This window comes from Felis catus, chromosome B1 (assembly GCF_018350175.1).
Source record: "Felis catus isolate Fca126 chromosome B1, F.catus_Fca126_mat1.0, whole genome shotgun sequence".
NCBI lineage: Eukaryota > Metazoa > Chordata > Mammalia > Carnivora > Felidae > Felis > Felis catus.
Window position 1 is genome coordinate 17,088,373 of NC_058371.1, and position 17,082 is coordinate 17,105,454.

General features: G+C 43.2%; 1 protein-coding gene across 9 annotated transcripts in view; it reads left to right on the forward strand.

Moving 5' to 3' along the window:
- KLKB1 (kallikrein B1) overlaps positions 1 to 17,082 on the forward strand; it is a 33,585-nt gene that overhangs the window by 15,749 nt on the left and 754 nt on the right. For all 9 annotated transcript variants that reach the window (XM_045055230.1, XM_045055231.1, XM_045055235.1 and 6 more), the window contains 10 exons: positions 765 to 924; positions 1,328 to 1,437; positions 6,779 to 6,938; positions 8,158 to 8,267; positions 8,406 to 8,568; positions 8,668 to 8,780; positions 8,946 to 9,114; positions 13,348 to 13,523; positions 14,470 to 14,565; positions 16,624 to 16,763. In XM_045055230.1, the coding sequence (XP_044911165.1) occupies positions 765 to 924; positions 1,328 to 1,437; positions 6,779 to 6,938; positions 8,158 to 8,267; positions 8,406 to 8,568; positions 8,668 to 8,780; positions 8,946 to 9,114; positions 13,348 to 13,523; positions 14,470 to 14,565; positions 16,624 to 16,763 (1,397 nt within the window). The remainder of the gene's footprint in view (positions 1 to 764; positions 925 to 1,327; positions 1,438 to 6,778; positions 6,939 to 8,157; positions 8,268 to 8,405; positions 8,569 to 8,667; positions 8,781 to 8,945; positions 9,115 to 13,347; positions 13,524 to 14,469; positions 14,566 to 16,623; positions 16,764 to 17,082) is intronic.

The window sequence follows — 17,082 nt, forward strand, 5'->3', positions numbered from 1 at the left end:
TCCCTCCCTCTCTGCCCCTCTCTTGCGTGCACTCTGTCTCTCTCTCTCCCTCTCAAAAATAAGTAATCATTTAAAAAAAGTTTTATAAAAAAATAAATTTAAAAAAAGCCTAAATCACAAATTTGGTTCACTGTCTGTTAAAATAATTATCTATATTTTTTGTATATAAGATACATTCCAACTGAAAGGATGCTTAAGTGGAATTTAACAAAATTTTAAAGCAAGAATAAAATTGGATTCCTCAGGAATATACAAGAACTGTTCACCTTTTATGATAACGATTTGACACATGGATGTCAGTGGCAGGGCTTACGGATGAAATTCGCCATCAGGCAGGAGCGGTTGAAAGCCAAGAAGTAAGCAAAGTGAGAAGCTTCTTCATTCAGCGCAGGAAGTCAAAGGCACATCAGTTAGTATAACAATGCAAATTCCTAGAACAATCACCAGGGCCCCCATTATCTGCCTCGTTTGTCTTCCTCTGCTTATTGTTAATTTCAGGGTGAGCTATTACCCGTATTGTTTTGCACGTACTTTACAATTTGGGAAGCACAGTTACCCCTTCTCCATGGTAGTGCTCTAAAACATATTGGAATGTGTTTATTTCAAGCAGAGTTTGATCATCTAGTGATGTAACAAAAACTCCAAATCCCCTAACTAATGGGGCAGTTGTAAAAAACAGTATTATCCTTCAAAACTACCCTAATTGATGATCTACTTCTAGAAGGAAACAGACTGAATTTGCTCTGTGCATCTTGTGTGTACAGCTTGCCATCGAGACATTCATGAAGGAATTGATATGAGAGGAGTCAATTTTAACGTCTCTAGGGTTGAAAGTGTTGAAGAATGCCAAAAAAAGTGCACCAACAGCATTCACTGCCAATTTTTCACGTACGCCACTCGCACGTTTTACGATGCAGAGTACCGGTGAGTAAAATTCATAGCGTCTGTCCTTTCCGATGGTGCTTTTGAGATTTAATTGTATGCTTCATAACTTTTTTTTCCCCCCCAGTGGAAAACCAAACAGGGCTTTTAGACCTAACCACTCCACTTATTTTTTTGCTCAGTTTTGTTGCCAGTTTTTCTAAGGAGAATAACTTCCATCTCTTGGGGAATGAGGGTTTGGTTGAATAATGTCTCCCACCCCATTCTCACCCGAAGCTTCCTTGGGTAGAGCGGAAAGATGTCTCTCTGATTAGTAATACAAACCCCGAACCCACTCATTTTCAAAGTCATTGTTCTCTTTGCTTCATTTCCCACCGACCATAGATCCTTTCTGCGTGCATCTTGCAGTTTGGGGAGAGAAGTAACCTCTTTTCTTCACATTCAGGAACACCTGCCTTTTAAAGCACAGTGCAGGAGGAACACCCACCAGTATAAAGCTCCTGGCTAACGTGGCATCTGGATTCTCCCTGAAGCCCTGTGCACTCTCAGAAATTGGTAATTGTATGCCTACTATTTCTTTTTCTTTTCTAAAAAAAATTTTAACGTTTATTTATTTTTAAGAGACAGAGAGACAGGGTGTGAGTGGGAGAGGGGCAGAGAGAGAGGGAGACACAGAATCCGAAGCAGGTTCCAGGCTCTGAGCCATCAGCACAGAGCCCGATGCGGGGCTCGAACTCACGAGTGTGTGGCTACTAGTTCCCTGTGTGATTGTAGTAGGCAGACTTAGAGTCTCCCAAAGATGTCCACACTTATTTCCTGCAACACGTGAATATGTCACCTTACGTGTCAAAAGAGGTTTGTAGATGTGATTTTGAGATGGGAGATGGTTCTACATTATGTGCGTGGGCTCAATGTAGTCACAGGAGTCCCTATAAGAGAAAAAAGGAAGACAGAAGCATCGGAGAGAGGGAGAGAGAGAGAGATTTGAAGATGTTGTACCACTGGCTTTCAAGATAGAGAAAGGATCCACAAGCCAAGGAATGATGGTAACCTTTAGAAGCTGGAAAAGGCAAGGAAACAGGTCCTCCTATAGAGCTTCCCGAAGGAACAAAATCCTGCCGACATCTTGATTTTATCCCAGTGAGACCCATTTCGGCCTTCTGATTTCCAGAACTGTGAGCTAATATATTTGGGTTGTTTGAAGCCACTGGGCTTGTGAAAAGTGGTCACAGCAGCAATAGAAAACCAGTACAGTTACATTGTGGGGAAAACAAGAAGGTCTTTTCCGGGCAGTGTCCACTGTCTAGTGAGCCCACTCTACCATAACGAATCAGCAAAGTGCTATAGTTTCAGACATTCAGGTAATTTCGATGGAATTATCCAGAAAATCGTCATGACCTTCCACCAGATTTAGCGTATCAGAGTGTTAACAGTAAGATGTTGCTGAAACCAAATCACCAATGGCCAATGCCACACGGCATCCAGTGCCAGCTCTGTGCCAAGATCGGCGTCAGGTGCTGGGCTAGGTCCCCTCTGCAGGAGGTTAAGAACTTGTCAACAGCGCATCTCTTCTCCTGTTTCCTTTTCCTGTTTCCCCTTTTCCTTTTCCTGTTTCCTTCTCTGTTTCCTTTTCCCTCGGGCACACCCCCCTCCATGGTGTGTACCAGATTTCCAGTTCAAATTTACTGAATATTTCATTTTTAACATTGATATTCGGTCCTTTTTTTTTAAAAAAAAAAGTATAATTTCTCTTTATTGATATCCTTTCTTTGGCAAGACAATGTTTTCATACTTTCTTCAGTTTTTTAAACACGGCTTCCTTTAGTTTTTCGAACATATTTAAGATAGCTGGCTTGAAGTCTTTGTACAGTACAAGAGGAAGTTTGTGCTTCCTCAGCAAGGGTTTATATTAACTGCCTTTTTTTTTTTTTTTTTTTTTTTTTTTTGCGTATGGGCCATTCTTTCTTGTTTCTTTGCATGGCTTCTAATTTCTTGAAAAAAATTGAGACCTTTTTTTTTTTTACAACTTTTTTAAAATGTTTATTTATTTTTAAGAGAGAGAGACCCAGGGGCGCCTGGGTGGCTCAGCCGGTTGAGCGGCCGACTTTGGCCCAGGTCATGATCTCACGATCCATGAGTTCGAGCCCCGAGTCGGGCTCTGTGCTGGCAGCTCAGAGCCTGGAGCCTGTTTCAGATTTTCTGTCTCCCTCTCTCTGACCCTCCCCCGTTCATGCTCTGTCTCTCTCTGTCTCAAAAATAAATAAATGTTAAAAAAAAAAAACTAAAAAAAAAAAAAAAAGAGAGAGAGAGAGACCCAGAGTGCAAGTGGGGATGGGGAGAGAGAGAGGGAGACACAGAATCCGAAGCAGGCTCCAGGCCCTGAGTTGTCAGTACAGAGCCCGACCTGGGGCTCGAGATCATGACCTGAGCTGAAGTCGGAAGCTTGACTGACTGAGCCACCCAGGTGCCCCGAGACCTTTTAAATAACAGCATATGGTCACCCTGGAAATCAGGTTCCCTCCTTCCCCAGAGTCTGCTGTTGTTACTGCTTTTTGTTGTTTGTTTGGTGGCTTTTCTGAACTAACTCTGTAAAGTGTTTATTCTTTGGAGTATATGACCACTGACTGATGTTTCCACTTAGTTTTCTTAATAGTTATCTAATGATTGGACGAGGATTTCCTTAGATGCCTGCAGTCAATAAGTTTCTCAGTCTTTGAGGAGGGGCTTTCTGCGAATTTTGGAGCATGCTTTCAACGTTCAGACAGGCGTTTCACAACTTTACCAGGGCCTCTTTCTGCTGACGCAGGGCGAAACGTCAGCCAGCCTGAGAGCCTAGGACTTTCTCAAATCTTTGGGGGGCACAAGCACAGCCCTGGTTATGCCACACAGCCCTGTACTTGCACATGGCCTTCCAGATTCCCAGGAATATGTCTAAGATTTTCACCACCACCTTCTTTCCCCTGGTTTCCCTTTTAGGATCTTTTATGAGCCTGTTGTTTGTTCCAGCTGTGATTGCTGCCCTAGGAAGCTGCAATATTACATAATCGCCCCTGTTTGTTTGTTCTAGACAAACACTTGCAAGGAAAAGGCTGTTAGTTAACACTGAAGAAGCTCTGAGCCATGAAAAATAAACTCAGTCCTTGCGAGTGGGATTTTCCCAAGAATTTCCAGACAAGTCAAATAATGGCATTTGACTGGGGATGCAGATGGGACATTGGAGCAGCCCCAGCCCCATTCTGCCCGCTCCAGGGCTGCGGGACTGCTGGTCTCTTTTCTGCATGATTGTGAGGCTGTTTTCAAGGCTTTCATGGAGCTGGGGAGGGGAGAACTGGAACAGGGCAAATTAAAACCCCACAAAACTCATCCTTCTTTTTTTAAAATTCTTTTTAACCTTCATTTATTTCTGAGAGAGAGAGAGAGAGGAAGAGGAACCAAGAGAGAGGGAAACACAGAATCTGAAGCAGGCTCCAAGCTCTGAGCTGTCAGCATAAGACCCCCACTGCGGGTCTTGAACTCATGAACTGCAAGATCGTGACCTGAGCCAAAGCTGGACGCTTAACTGACTTGAGCCACCCAGGCGCCCCATTTAAAATTTTATTTTTTATTTTTTATTTATTTTTGAGAGGGAGAGAGACAGAATGCTAGCGGGGGAGGGGAGGAACACAGAGAGAGGGAGACACAGAATCCGAAGCAGGCTCCAGGCTCTGAGCCGTCAGCCCAAAGCCTTATGCAACTATCCTTTTTTCTTAATGTTTATTTAATTTATTTTAGGGGAGGGACAGAGAGAGAGAGGGAAAGAGAATCCCAAGCAGTCTCTGGACTGTCAGCACAGAGCCTGACTTGAGGCTCGATCTCTCGGAACTGTGAGATCGTGACGTGAGCCGAAATCAAGGGTCAGATGCTGAACCGACTGAGCCCCCCCCCCCCCCGGGGGCCCCCGAACTTACTGTTCTTATAGAGAGTAAGTTCTTCTTGAACAAACGCTCCCTGGACGGTTATAATTTGATCAATTTCTAGAGTCCCAAAAACATTGATTTTGACGAATAGGCCGGTGCGCCCATCACTTTTATGGAAGAGAGGATTTTCAGAGGCCCTTCGTCTGCCATTCCCACTACGATCCTGTATGCTTTTGATAAAACAAATGAAACACACAGGAAAAGTAGCTCTGAAAAAGAAAAAGGTCTTTCAAAAAAGATAGCCCCTGCCTTGTTATCATCTGGATGGGTCAGATAGGGACTGAAATTGTATTCAGTTCTGTGTTGCCTACGTCCTCTGCAGCGATGGATGCCCGGGGCACTTCAAAAGGGGGTACCAGGACCGTAAGAAATCTGGAAGCAATGGAAAACAAAAAGTGGCTCAAGGGACAGGTTAAAGGTATTTAACCTGAAAAAGAGTCAGGATGACTATCTGAATTCTTTGTTTATAAAGGGCTGTCTTTGGAGAAAGGATTAGACTAATGTGTGTGGCTCCATTAGGCAGATGTAGGTAGAAGCTACCATGAAGGAAATAAGGAAAGAAAAAACAATCCTAACACCTAGAACGGTCCAGAAAAGAATTAGGCCTTGTCATGGGTGCCTGGGTGGCTCAGTCAGTTAAGCAGCCCAGCTTCGACTGAGGTCATGATCTCACGGTTCATGAATTCGAGCCCTTTGTCGGGTTCTATGCCGACAGCTCAGAGCCTGGAACCTGATTTCAATTCTGTCTCTCTCTCTCTCTCTCTCTCTGCCTATCCCCCACTCACGCTCTGTCTGTCTGTCTCTCTCTCAAAAATAAATAAATATTAAAAAAATTTTTAAAGAAAAAGTATTGGACCTTGTCATGAGGAAGTGAGCTCTTATCACTATAAATATCTCAGAAAAGTTGAACAACTCGTCACGTACATCCTTCAGGGGATATAGTTGTAGGTTGGCACAAGTTTTCTTTCAGCTTCCAGAATCTGTGTTTTGGGTTTTTTGTTTTTTTGTTTTTAAAGATTTAATTAGTCGAAGCCTCATTTCCTAGACTGCCCACATGTAGGTATTACGTCACGGGAGGTACTTTCTCTTGATAAAACTATGTTCATTTAAACTGGGACTCCTTTTGTCCTTCCTGCAAATGCTATAATTATTCTTCAGGCTCCCATCATGTTAATAAAATTTATGTTATCAAATTGAGTAAACTTAGTAAATAATATGAACACAAATAAAAACGTAATTTAGAATTAAGATTATATTGGGGCACCTGGGTGGCTCAGTCGGTTAATCGCCGGACTTCAGCTCAGGTCATGATCTCGCAGCTTGTGGGTTCAAGCCCCACATCGGGCTCTGTGCTGACAGTTCAGAGCCGGGAGCCTGTTTCAGATTCTGCGTCTCCCTCTCTCTCTGCCCTCCCCTGCTTGCGCTCTGTCTCTCTCTCAAAAATAAATAAACATTAAAAAAAAAAAGATTACATAAGGATAATGAAGGTGGGTTTTCTCCTATTTTTATTTTTTGGTCACCTGATATTTTTGTTAAACACTTTTTATTAAGATCTTTTTCATAATACTCGGGAAAATACCACACAAAACCTTCTGCTCCTAAGGCCTGGAATTCAGGGTCGAGGTACCACAAAGAGAATGTGAGGACAGGCTGAGTAACCTAAATATTTTGCACTGGTCGGCCTGGAGCTGGACACACAGGTTGAACTGTTTCATTTCTCTGACATGGGAGTCGATCTTTTATCGGATTTAGCCCAATTTTTCCTTCTTCCGAATGCCACACAACGAGTCTGAGGGTATTTCAACAGACAGTCTCCCCCCTCGAGGATGTCTAGCGTTATGAATAACAAACAGTCATCATGTCCTTTCGTTACGATGACAAAGTACAGTCACCTGAGCATCGGGCGGTTTGAGGACTGTCTTCCCTCTGTGAGTTCCCAGGTTGCCGCAGGAGCATTTTCCAGCATCTCGCCTTCTCGGATGTGGACGTTGCCAGAGTCGTTACCCCGGATGCTTTTGTATGCCAAACCATTTGCACCTATCATCCTAACTGCCTCTTCTTTACGTTCCACACAAAGGCATGGCATCTGGAACCGCAAAGGTAAGAATGTGCGACGTTTGCTACCGTCCGTTCAGCACTGTCATTTTCTAGTTTGAGTGTTTGAGACCTTCTGGAAATTTCGCGCAGAGCGCTCGAAGCCGCAGCAAGCCCTTTTCCGCCAGGTGCAGGTTAGTTAGGAACTTCATTGACTTTTCCACCTATGTTCTTTTTTTTCTTTTTTTAAATGTTTGTTTATGTTTGAGAGAGACGGAGAGAGAGCGTGTGCAAGTGGGGGAGGGGCAGAGAGGAGATCGGGAGATCGAGAATCCCGAGCAGGCTCCCCAGAGCCCGACGTGGGGCTCAAATTCACGAACAATAGAGCGTGACGTGAGCCGAAACCAACTCAAAACCAGAAGTCAGACTCTTGGGGGCGCCTGGGTCACTCAGTTGGTTAAGTGTCCAGCTTCGGCTCACGTTATGATCTCGCGGTTCAGGGGTTCGAGTCCCATGTCGGGCTGTTGACAATTAAGGCCTTTGTGTTCCCTCATTTTAAAAATCATAGAAAAAGGGCACCTGGGTGGCTCAGTCGGTTAAGCATCCGACTTCAGCTCAGGTCATGATCTCACTCTCGGTGAGTTCGAGCCCCGCGTCGGGCTCTGTGCTGACAGCTCCCAGCCTGGAGCTTGCTTTGAGTTCTGTGTCTCCCTCTCTCTCTGTCCCTCCCCCGTTCATGCTCTGTCTCTCTCTGTCTCAAAAATAAATAAAAACATTTAAAAAATTACTAAGTAAAATGAAATGTAATCATGTTGCCTACTTTTTTCCATTATTCAATTCAAATTTTATGAGACTCAGGCTTCATGGTTCTACACTGATGATATTAACAAAAGCACACAAATCTTGGACTTGAAAAAGTCCTATGGGGTGCCTGGGTGGCTCATTCGGTTAAGCATCTGACTTCGCCTCAGATCATGGTCTCACGGCTCATGGGTTCGAGCCCTGAGTCCGGCTCTGTGCTGACAGCTCAGAACCTGGACCCTGCTTTGGATTCTGTGTCTCCCTCTCTCTCTGTCCCTCCCCCACTTGATCTCGCTCTCTCACTCACTCTCTCAAAAATAAATAAAACATAAAGTTGTTGTTGTTGTTTTTTTTAAACAGAAGAGTTTCTCAGAAGAATAAATTTTGCAGAGGTGCTTTTCAAAACGCGAGGTGCTTTGTTTGGTGTTTGCCTTTAATGCAATTTTGTTTCTCTGTCTTTTGCTTTTTTCTTTTTTGTTAATAGAAACGTTTGCTTTCTTAAGACTTCCAAAAGCGGGACACCAAGTTCCCCTACTCCTCAGGAAAACACCATATCTGGATACAGCCTTTTAACCTGCAAGCAAAGTTTGCCTGGTAATGTGATTCAATGATGATAGTGATCTTTTCACAAGTAATAGCAACGAAACAATCCTCAGGGTACCAACGACCTGTGTAGATGTGGCTTAACTGCTGCTTTCATTTAATGCCTTTTTATGTCTCTAATTCACACAGAGCCCTGCCACTCCAAAATTTACTCAGGAGTTGCTTTTGAAGGGGAAGAGTTGAATGTAACCTTTGTTGAAGGAGTGAATGTTTGCCAAGAGACTTGTACTGAGACGATCCGCTGTCAGTTTTTTACTTATTCTTTACTCCCAGAAGACTGTAGAAGAAAGAAGTTAGTGAACATCCATTTTTCACAGACACTCGGCAAGCCAATTTCATGAATGATCCTCCTCTGTGAAGGTTTAATCTTTATACCGATCCTTTTATCTAGGTGTAAGTGTTCCTTACGATTATCTTTGGATGGGTCCCCAACTAGGATTACGTACGGGACACGAGCGAGCTCTGGCTATTCTTTGAGGCTGTGTAAAAGTGGGGACGGTTCTGGTGAGTAAGCCTCACTTTTTCATGGAACTGTGAAGGCTTGTCTGTGTTATTTTGATAGCTTGCTTAGTCTTAAACAATAGAACTGTGTTACTTTGTTTCCCTTGGCTGGAGAGAACTCTGATTCACCTCTAATTCCAACCATTAACTTTAACACTCTCTTTTCAGCCTGCTCAACAAAAACAGACACACGCATTGTTGGAGGGACCAACTCCTCCTGGGGAGAGTGGCCTTGGCAAGTTAGCCTGCAAGTGAAGCTGACGGCCCGGAGCCACCTGTGTGGTGGGTCAATCATCGGACACCAGTGGGTCCTAACTGCCGCCCATTGCTTTGATGGGTAAGTTTTGGGTGCGTCCTATCCAGGGTCTTATCTTGCCTTTTCGTTTTGAGAACTCTAAGTTCAGGGTCTAGATCATCATGTCCGTTTATTGATCGAAGTTTATTCTTCTTGAATAAAAGACATTTCAAGCGAGGGCTTGTATCCACAATGGTGAACAACGAGGTAGGGCCTGTCTGAGCACTGAAAGACCTGAGCCATCAGCACGCAGTGTGGCCTCTTTGCAGGAATGCCTGACATTCCTGGGGGGTGTCTGTCACTCCTGCTTTAAAGCAAAACGAAAAATGCCCTGTCTGCTCCTACCTCCATCTACCGCTCCCTAAATGTATTCTTCAAAGACTTTGTTTTCAGGCCTGTAGAGATTTACTTTCAGCTCTCTGATTCACAAATACACTAAATAACGTTAATAGTGCAAACAAAAATGCGATAGTTTGTAACCTCTATATTTCAGAGGATAAAATCTGATGCAACCTTTCTACTTTATTGGGCAAATTGTACATGTGGCAGGGTTTTAAAGTTTTAAAACACTTAGGCTTTGCAGTTAGAACAGGGCAGCTCTCACAATGACCAGAAGTACGAATGACCCTGGGCGGTTTGTAAATCTCTCTTAGCTTTATTTTCCTATCTGTGAAATATGAATAAGAATAGTGTCTAATTCACAAGGTTGTTAGATGAAGTGACAGACTTAAAATGCCAAGTACTGTACTTGGAACATAAAAAGTTTTTAAAAAATAAGCTATAATTAAATAAGAAATGTAAAAATGGACAAAGCATAGGAGTAAGCAAGAAATACTAACAGCTCTAAAATAAAAGATAGTTGATCTCTCTCAAAAAGTGTTTTGTTTTCGTAAAATTCTCCCTCTTCCCCTGTCTAAAGGGTGGGGCCCGGGTTGCATGTATCAGGATTGAGGATACAGTTGCTGAAATAAGGGTCAGCGGCAGGGATGGGCAGAGCAAGGCTCCTTCATGGTGGCCAATTAGCAGCATGGGCCCCCAGTTAGCAGAGCATGGGCGTTGCTAAGGGGAAAGCTACTGGCCTGAAAGGACAGACCCTGAGAAGGGAAATGGTAGGTCCCCTTTTTTACTAAATGCATGCAATTGGGGGTCAGGAATTTTCGTCTTTTTTTTTCCAGCTCTGCTGAGATATAATTGATACATAACCTTGAATAAATGTAAGGTGTGCAATGTAATGATTTCACATGTGCATGTATTGCAAAATGATTAGCATATTAAGGTTAGGTGACACATCCATCCATCCATCCATTACCGCACAGAAATACTTGTGTGTGTGTGTGTGTGTGTGTGTGTGTGTGTGTGGTGAGAACTTTTACGATTCGCACTCTCAGCAGCTTTCAAATATTTCAAGTATTGTTAACTCTAGTCACCATGCTGTACATTAGGTCCCTAGACTTCATTGGTGTTATAACTGGAAGATTGCGTCCTTTGGCCACTTTCACTCATTCCTGCCATGACACTGTCCTGAAAACCACCAATCTGTTCTCTGCAGCTATGAATTCAGTTTTTTAGGTTCCACATACAAGTGAAAACATGTAACATTTGTCTTTCTCGGACCATTTGTCTTTCTCGGACTTATTTCGTTTAACATAATACCCTCAAGTCTCATCCATGTTGTTGCAAATTGCAGGATTTCCTTCTTTTTATGGCTGAATAATATTCCATCATATATCTATATATAAGTATATGTTGGGGCGCCTGGGTGGCGCAGTCGGTTAAGCGTCCGACTTCAGCCAGGTCACGATCTCGCGGTCCGTGAGTTCGAGCCCCGCGTCGGGCTCTGGGCTGATGGCTCAGAGCCTGGAGCCTGTTTCCGATTCTGTGTCTCCCTCTCTCTCTGCCCCTTCCCCGTTCATGCTCTGTCTCTCTCTCTCCCAAAAATAAATAAACGTTGAAAAAAAAATTTATATATAAGTGTATGTATACATACGCACACAAACACATGCCTAAATGTGTATATGCACTTATATGCCTATGTATAATACATTTATGTATATGTATGTGTATATGGAGACATAGTACATATATTATGCCACATTTTCTTTATGCATTCATCCATTGAGGGACACTTAGGTTGTTTCCATGTTTTGGCTACTGTAAATAAGGCTGTTATGAAGGGAGTACAGATATCTCTCAAAGTAGTATTTTCATTTTCTTTGAATATATAACCAGAAGCAGAATTGTTGGATCTTAAGGTAGGTCTACTTTTTCATTTTTGAGGAACCCCCATACTGTCTTCCACAGTGACTGTAGCACTTTACATTAAGAACTTTCATTCTTGGGACACCTGGGTAGCTCAGCTGGTTGTGTCCAACTTCTTCTCAGGTCATGATTTCGTGGTTCGTGAGTTCAAGCCCCGCATGGGGCTCTGTGCTGACAGCTTGGAGCCTGGAGCCTGCTTTGAATTCTGTGTCTTCCTCTTTCTCTGGACGTTAGCCCCTCACATTCTGTCTCTCTCTCTCAAAAATAAATAAACATTAAAAACAATAATAAAAAAAAAGAACCTTCCTTCTTGAAGACTCAGTGTTGTTAAGTTTATAAGAGATAATATCCACGGAAACACGGATTTAATTGAAAGAAAACCACTTTGCCCCAATCTGCATGGTTTCCTCTAGAGTTTTATGCAAATATATCTTGTATCTCTCACTTAATGGTGGTAAGAATGTCCCAATCTTTACACAAGATAAGACTTAGCTTTTGATCACAGTTTTAGACTTCCTTTGTATATACTCATGTTTTATTTATTATTATTTTCTTAGGTTTATTTTATGTTTGAGAGAGAGAGAGAGAGCGCAAGTGGGAGAGGGCAGAGAGAGAGGGAGACACAGAATCTGAAGCAGGCTGTAGGCTCTGGGCTGTCAGCACAGAACCCATCGCGGGGCTTGAACTCACGGACCTCGAGATCGTGACCTGAGCCGACGTCAGTGCTCAACCAACTGAGCCACCCAGGCGCCCCTGTAGATACTTCTATTTTAAAGAGTTAATTTAAATGTTCATACTTCTCAAAATCTATTTTAATTCACTATATTTTATATTTATTTTTATGTTTTACTATATTTTTGTGGGGTTTTTCTTTGGCCCTGCCCCCAAGGTGTGCTTTATTTTCATTAATCTTACAAATGATTTTCTCTGACAGCCCAGGGCAAGTTGGAGGATTGGCTGGAGGAGCGGGGGGTCCCCTGAGAGCCCCACAGGCTGGTTGCCTCAGCTCCGGGTGTGGGTTCACAACGTGGCTTGTCGCTCGTGTTCACCTGGCAGGAGGCCGTCCTCCAAGTCAGGACTGAGGTGTCTCCAAGATGACAGGGGTGGGGAATCCTCCAGGAAATTTCACTCCGCCTCTCCTGCTCCGTGGTCTCGGGTGAGCAGGTGTTCTCCTGCGTCCCTCTGTTCTCCAGCTTGGCCTTGGGGAAGCCCGCCGGCTTGTCTGCCGTTTTCTTAAGAAACCTTGGAGGTCCACTCTGAGCCCCATGCCTGGGGCTCCCACTCGCCTTACTGCAGCCAGAGACCTAGACAGATAATGATTTTTCGAGTGCATTTATTTTGAGAGACCGAGAGAGGGAAAGAGAGAGGGCACAAGCAGGGGAGGGGCAGAGAGAGGGAGACACAGAATCTGAAACAGGCTCCAGGCTCTGAGCGGTCAGCACAGAGACCGACGCGGGGCTCGAACTCACGAACCGTGAGATCATGACCTGAGCCGAAGTCAGACGCTTAACCGACGGAGCCACCCAGGCGCCCCTAGATAGATACATTTTAAATAACACTGAAGCCTCCTTAATTTGCCCAACGGCGGGGGCGGCCGGGGTAGGGGGTCTTGTGTAACACGGGTCCGACCTCTTGAACATTCTGGATTTCGTGGAAGCAACTGCTTTCAGGTTTGGTGAACTGAGCAGGATTTTCCCACAATCACCTGTGAGTCTCTCCCAACCAGTTTCTCTCAGAACTGGGACAGCAACATTCTTCTATCGTGACTTACAGTAAGCATGGAATAACTACAGAAATGTCCATTCTCAGTGTTTTTAACTAAAATCTTCAGAGTTTCCGTACCGCTGCTGGTGGGGATGACAAATTGCCAGGAAGCGAAATTAGGTGAGTAAAGATAACCCGTAGGTAGCATTTTCTTCCCAGTTCTTTTTTTGAAAGGTGAAGCGACAGGAAAAAGGACCAATATCAGAGGCCAGTCTTTCTGGGGTCAAATAGGTATTTCCTTTTTTCCCCCAGGCTTCCCCTGCAGGACGTTTGGCGTGTTTACAGTGGCATTTTTAATCTGTCCGAGATAACAACAGAAACGCCTTTCTCACGAATAAAGGAGATGATTATTCACCCAAATTACAAAATGTCAGACAGTGGTGATGATCTTGCCTTGATAAGACTTGAGCCTCCTTTGAATTACACAGGTACGCGGCGTATTCGATCGAGGAGAAGCTAGACATCTGAGTTCAGCGGTTTAAATTTTCACACCCGTTTGAAGGAGAGGGCAGAATGTGGGCAGATTGTCTTTATTTCCTGGTGGGTGGGGCTGGAGGAAAGGTGAGAATTGCCAGGAAGGTAACATCTGTGATCTGGATAAATAGCTTCTACTTAAGGGTCAAGAAACATCAATTGGCTTCTTCAGGGAGGAATACAACCACTGACACGTTATTGAAATAATGCAACATCGGAAATGGCCATTTGGGAAGCCTGGCTCGCTTTGACACAAGTAGCGGAATTACCACTGCCTGGGGCATATTAAGAATACAGGAAGGCAGACGGGGCCAGATCCTAATTCCCAGGTCCAATGTGTGCAGAAGGAGGTTCTGGGAAGCCGGTAGTGTGATGGTTGGAGGTGTGGCCTTTGGAGGAATAGTGTCCACGGTTGGTGAATGCCCACTGCTCCCAGTAACGATCCCGTGACCTCGGGCAAGTTGCCCTCACCTCTTTGCACCTCAAATCTCCTCATCTGTAAAATGGGCGTGATAATGACCCATTGGTTTGTCATAAAAATTGTCAGTTAATACCTTAACGCGCTTAAAATCGTGCCTGGAGATTCTCCATTATCACTCTGCAAAGTATCACCCACAGGATAAAACGCGAGAACTTCTAATGCTTTTGGCAGAAACTTGTGTTCTGAGGTTTAAGATTGAATCCAGAAGATGTGACACCAAACACGTCATGGGAAAATGACTCGGGAGATGAGAAAGTTTCTTGAATCGTTGCCCTTAGCAACTGAGCAGAAAGCAAAAGGGTCATTTTCCTTGGTGCTGCCCTATAGAAAGAGAATCCAGGAAAAGGAAGGTGTGTATTTTTAAAGTCAATATCCATACCTTTGTTTAACCAAACTCTACTTTAAAAATTACCTTTCAGAATTCCAAAAACCAATATGCCTGCCTTCCAAAGATGATACAAACACAATGTATACTAATTGTTGGGTGACTGGATGGGGCTTCACAAAAGAAAAAGGTACGGCGTGACATTTTAAATGTTGTTCTTACGAGAAGTCTTCTCTCGCCTCAAATATTTACTCAGTGATTTAAAAAAAAAATTTTAATGTTTTTATTTATTTTTGAAGGAGAGAGAGAGAGACAGAGCATGAGCAGGGGAGGGGCAGAGAGAGAGGGAGACACAGAATCCAAAGCAGGCTCCAGGCTCCGAGCTGTCAGCAGAGAGCCCTGTGTGGGGCTTGAATCCACGAACCATTAGTTCATGACCTGAGCTGAGGTCGGATGCTTAACCGACTGAGCCACCCAGGCGCCCCACTCGGTGATTTTTGAGCTGTATTTTTGTTTGGGTCTGGGGAAATGTATCAGGCAACCTTTTAAGCATCTTACTTTATAATAAAGATCACTTGTGGGACTTCATAAAAGGACTGGTCCCATACAGGGCTAACAAGACTGCTCAAGCCCATCCTGTCCTCAGTATTAATAGTGTTCCCATCTCTCTGTGCCTTGATGTTAAGGACCTGGAGCACAGGCAGGCAAACCATCTCTCTGACAGGCTGTCAATCTTGTTGGTTTTTTTTTTTTTTTTAAATACATCCTTCTTGCAATCTGATGTAGTCCATGAACCACTTTTAAATAAAACACACAGAAACAGGAAGGACAGCAGTGAAATTGCAAATGAGCTCTCAAAATACTTCTCAAAGGATGTGCTATAGTAATGCATGAGTTTCTTTGTTAATATATGAAATAGCAAGTTGTTCAGGTAACTGCCGTAACTTAGAAATTGTAATGAGCACAAGTGATATTTACCGTTATCTGCCACAACTGTAATGTGCAAATATCGCGACCGTGACATGCAAATATCTGGGCTCTCTATTGATGGCCAGGTCGTAGATTCTGCTAACACTCCCTTGCTTGGGGCTTGCCTTCCTAATTGAAAGGAGTTAGACTGCAGTTGGATATCGGTGAAAGTAAAGATCTATTTTCCGATGCAAGTTAATGGAACAAGTGAATTCTTTTGGTGCAGCCCCGTTTAAGAGCCCCTGTTCATGGGTAGTTGGTGTATTTCAACTGGCCTTGAATTTTCCAGGAAACAGACTATTCTCCCTTTCCAAAACTGTGTTCCTGATAGACACTATAGGGAGTAATATTTGCAGCATTCTTTACCTATTTAAGCTTGTCATGCTCTTTCCTTCTTTCCTGACTTACTCCTTTACTCGATGAATTCACATTTTTCCAATTTTTAAAAAAAATTTTTTTTTCAATGTTTATTTATTTTTGGGACAGAGAGAGACAGAGCATGAACGGGGGAGGGGCAGAGAGAGAGGGAGACACAGAATCGGAAACAGGCTCCAGGCTCCGAGCCATCAGCCCAGAGCCCGACGCGGGGCTCGAACTCACGGACCGCGAGATCGTGACCTGGCTGAAGTCGGACGCTTAACCGACTGCGCCACCCAGGCGCCCCTAAATTTTCCCAATTTTTGATAAGTGCCTGAAGACAGGAAGAAATTGGAAAAGTAACCTTAACTAAACAAGGAAGGCTCCCGGTGTACGCTCAAGGAGAACCTGGAGAGGGGTGGAAATTTAATTATTTTTCAATAAATTGTTCTTCGTGGAAAATCCTTGGACTTACTCAAAGAGCAAAATACTCCTCTGCTGTCAGAGGTCTGGTGGTCCCCTCCCCCCGAAACGATGTATCTTAGAATGATCATGTTGAATATATAAAACAAAAACCGAGAGGTAAGAACTTCCAGCTTTTGGGTGGGAGGAGATAAGAGGGAATTTCTGAGAGACATCGACTGAAATGAGATGACAGAAGATATGGAAGGGTTGTCCTAATATTACATGTCAGAGGCCAAAACATGGCGTGCGCGCTCTCTCTCTCTCTCTCTGTTTCTCAATTTTCCTTCTCTGTTACTCGCTGTTTGTGTGATCAACGCTACTTTCTCACCCTACTGTTTTTAATCCAAAGACATGACCTGAACGAAAAGCTCATTATTCTGATCTGCTTTAAGACGTTAGTATGTTTCCTATTTATCTTATTTCTTCCTTCTGAAGTTACATATTGGTGACCTTCTAGGCAAAATCCAAAATACCCTACAAAAGGCAAATGTTCCTTTGGTATCAAGTGAAGAATGCCAGAAAAAATACAGAGATTATGAAGTAACCAAACAGATGATCTGTGCTGGCTATAAAGAAGGAGGCAAAGATGCCTGTAAGGTAATACATTAGACTGCGCAAAGAACACACAGTAACCTGCTTGAGAAAATTAGCTCCAAAATACATTTCTCATAGTATGTTTCATTATATTTTTCTTAAAAAATTCTGAGCCACATAACCTGGCAATTTCATAAATAACCTTTAATGAACGTATATCATTTTTATTATATTTATTTATTTATATATATTTATTTTTTATTTATATATATTTTTATAATATAAATATATAATATATATAATATATAATATATATAATATAAATATAGTGTGTGTGTATATATATATGTATATATATACTATGTTTAAGGAGCACAATTGT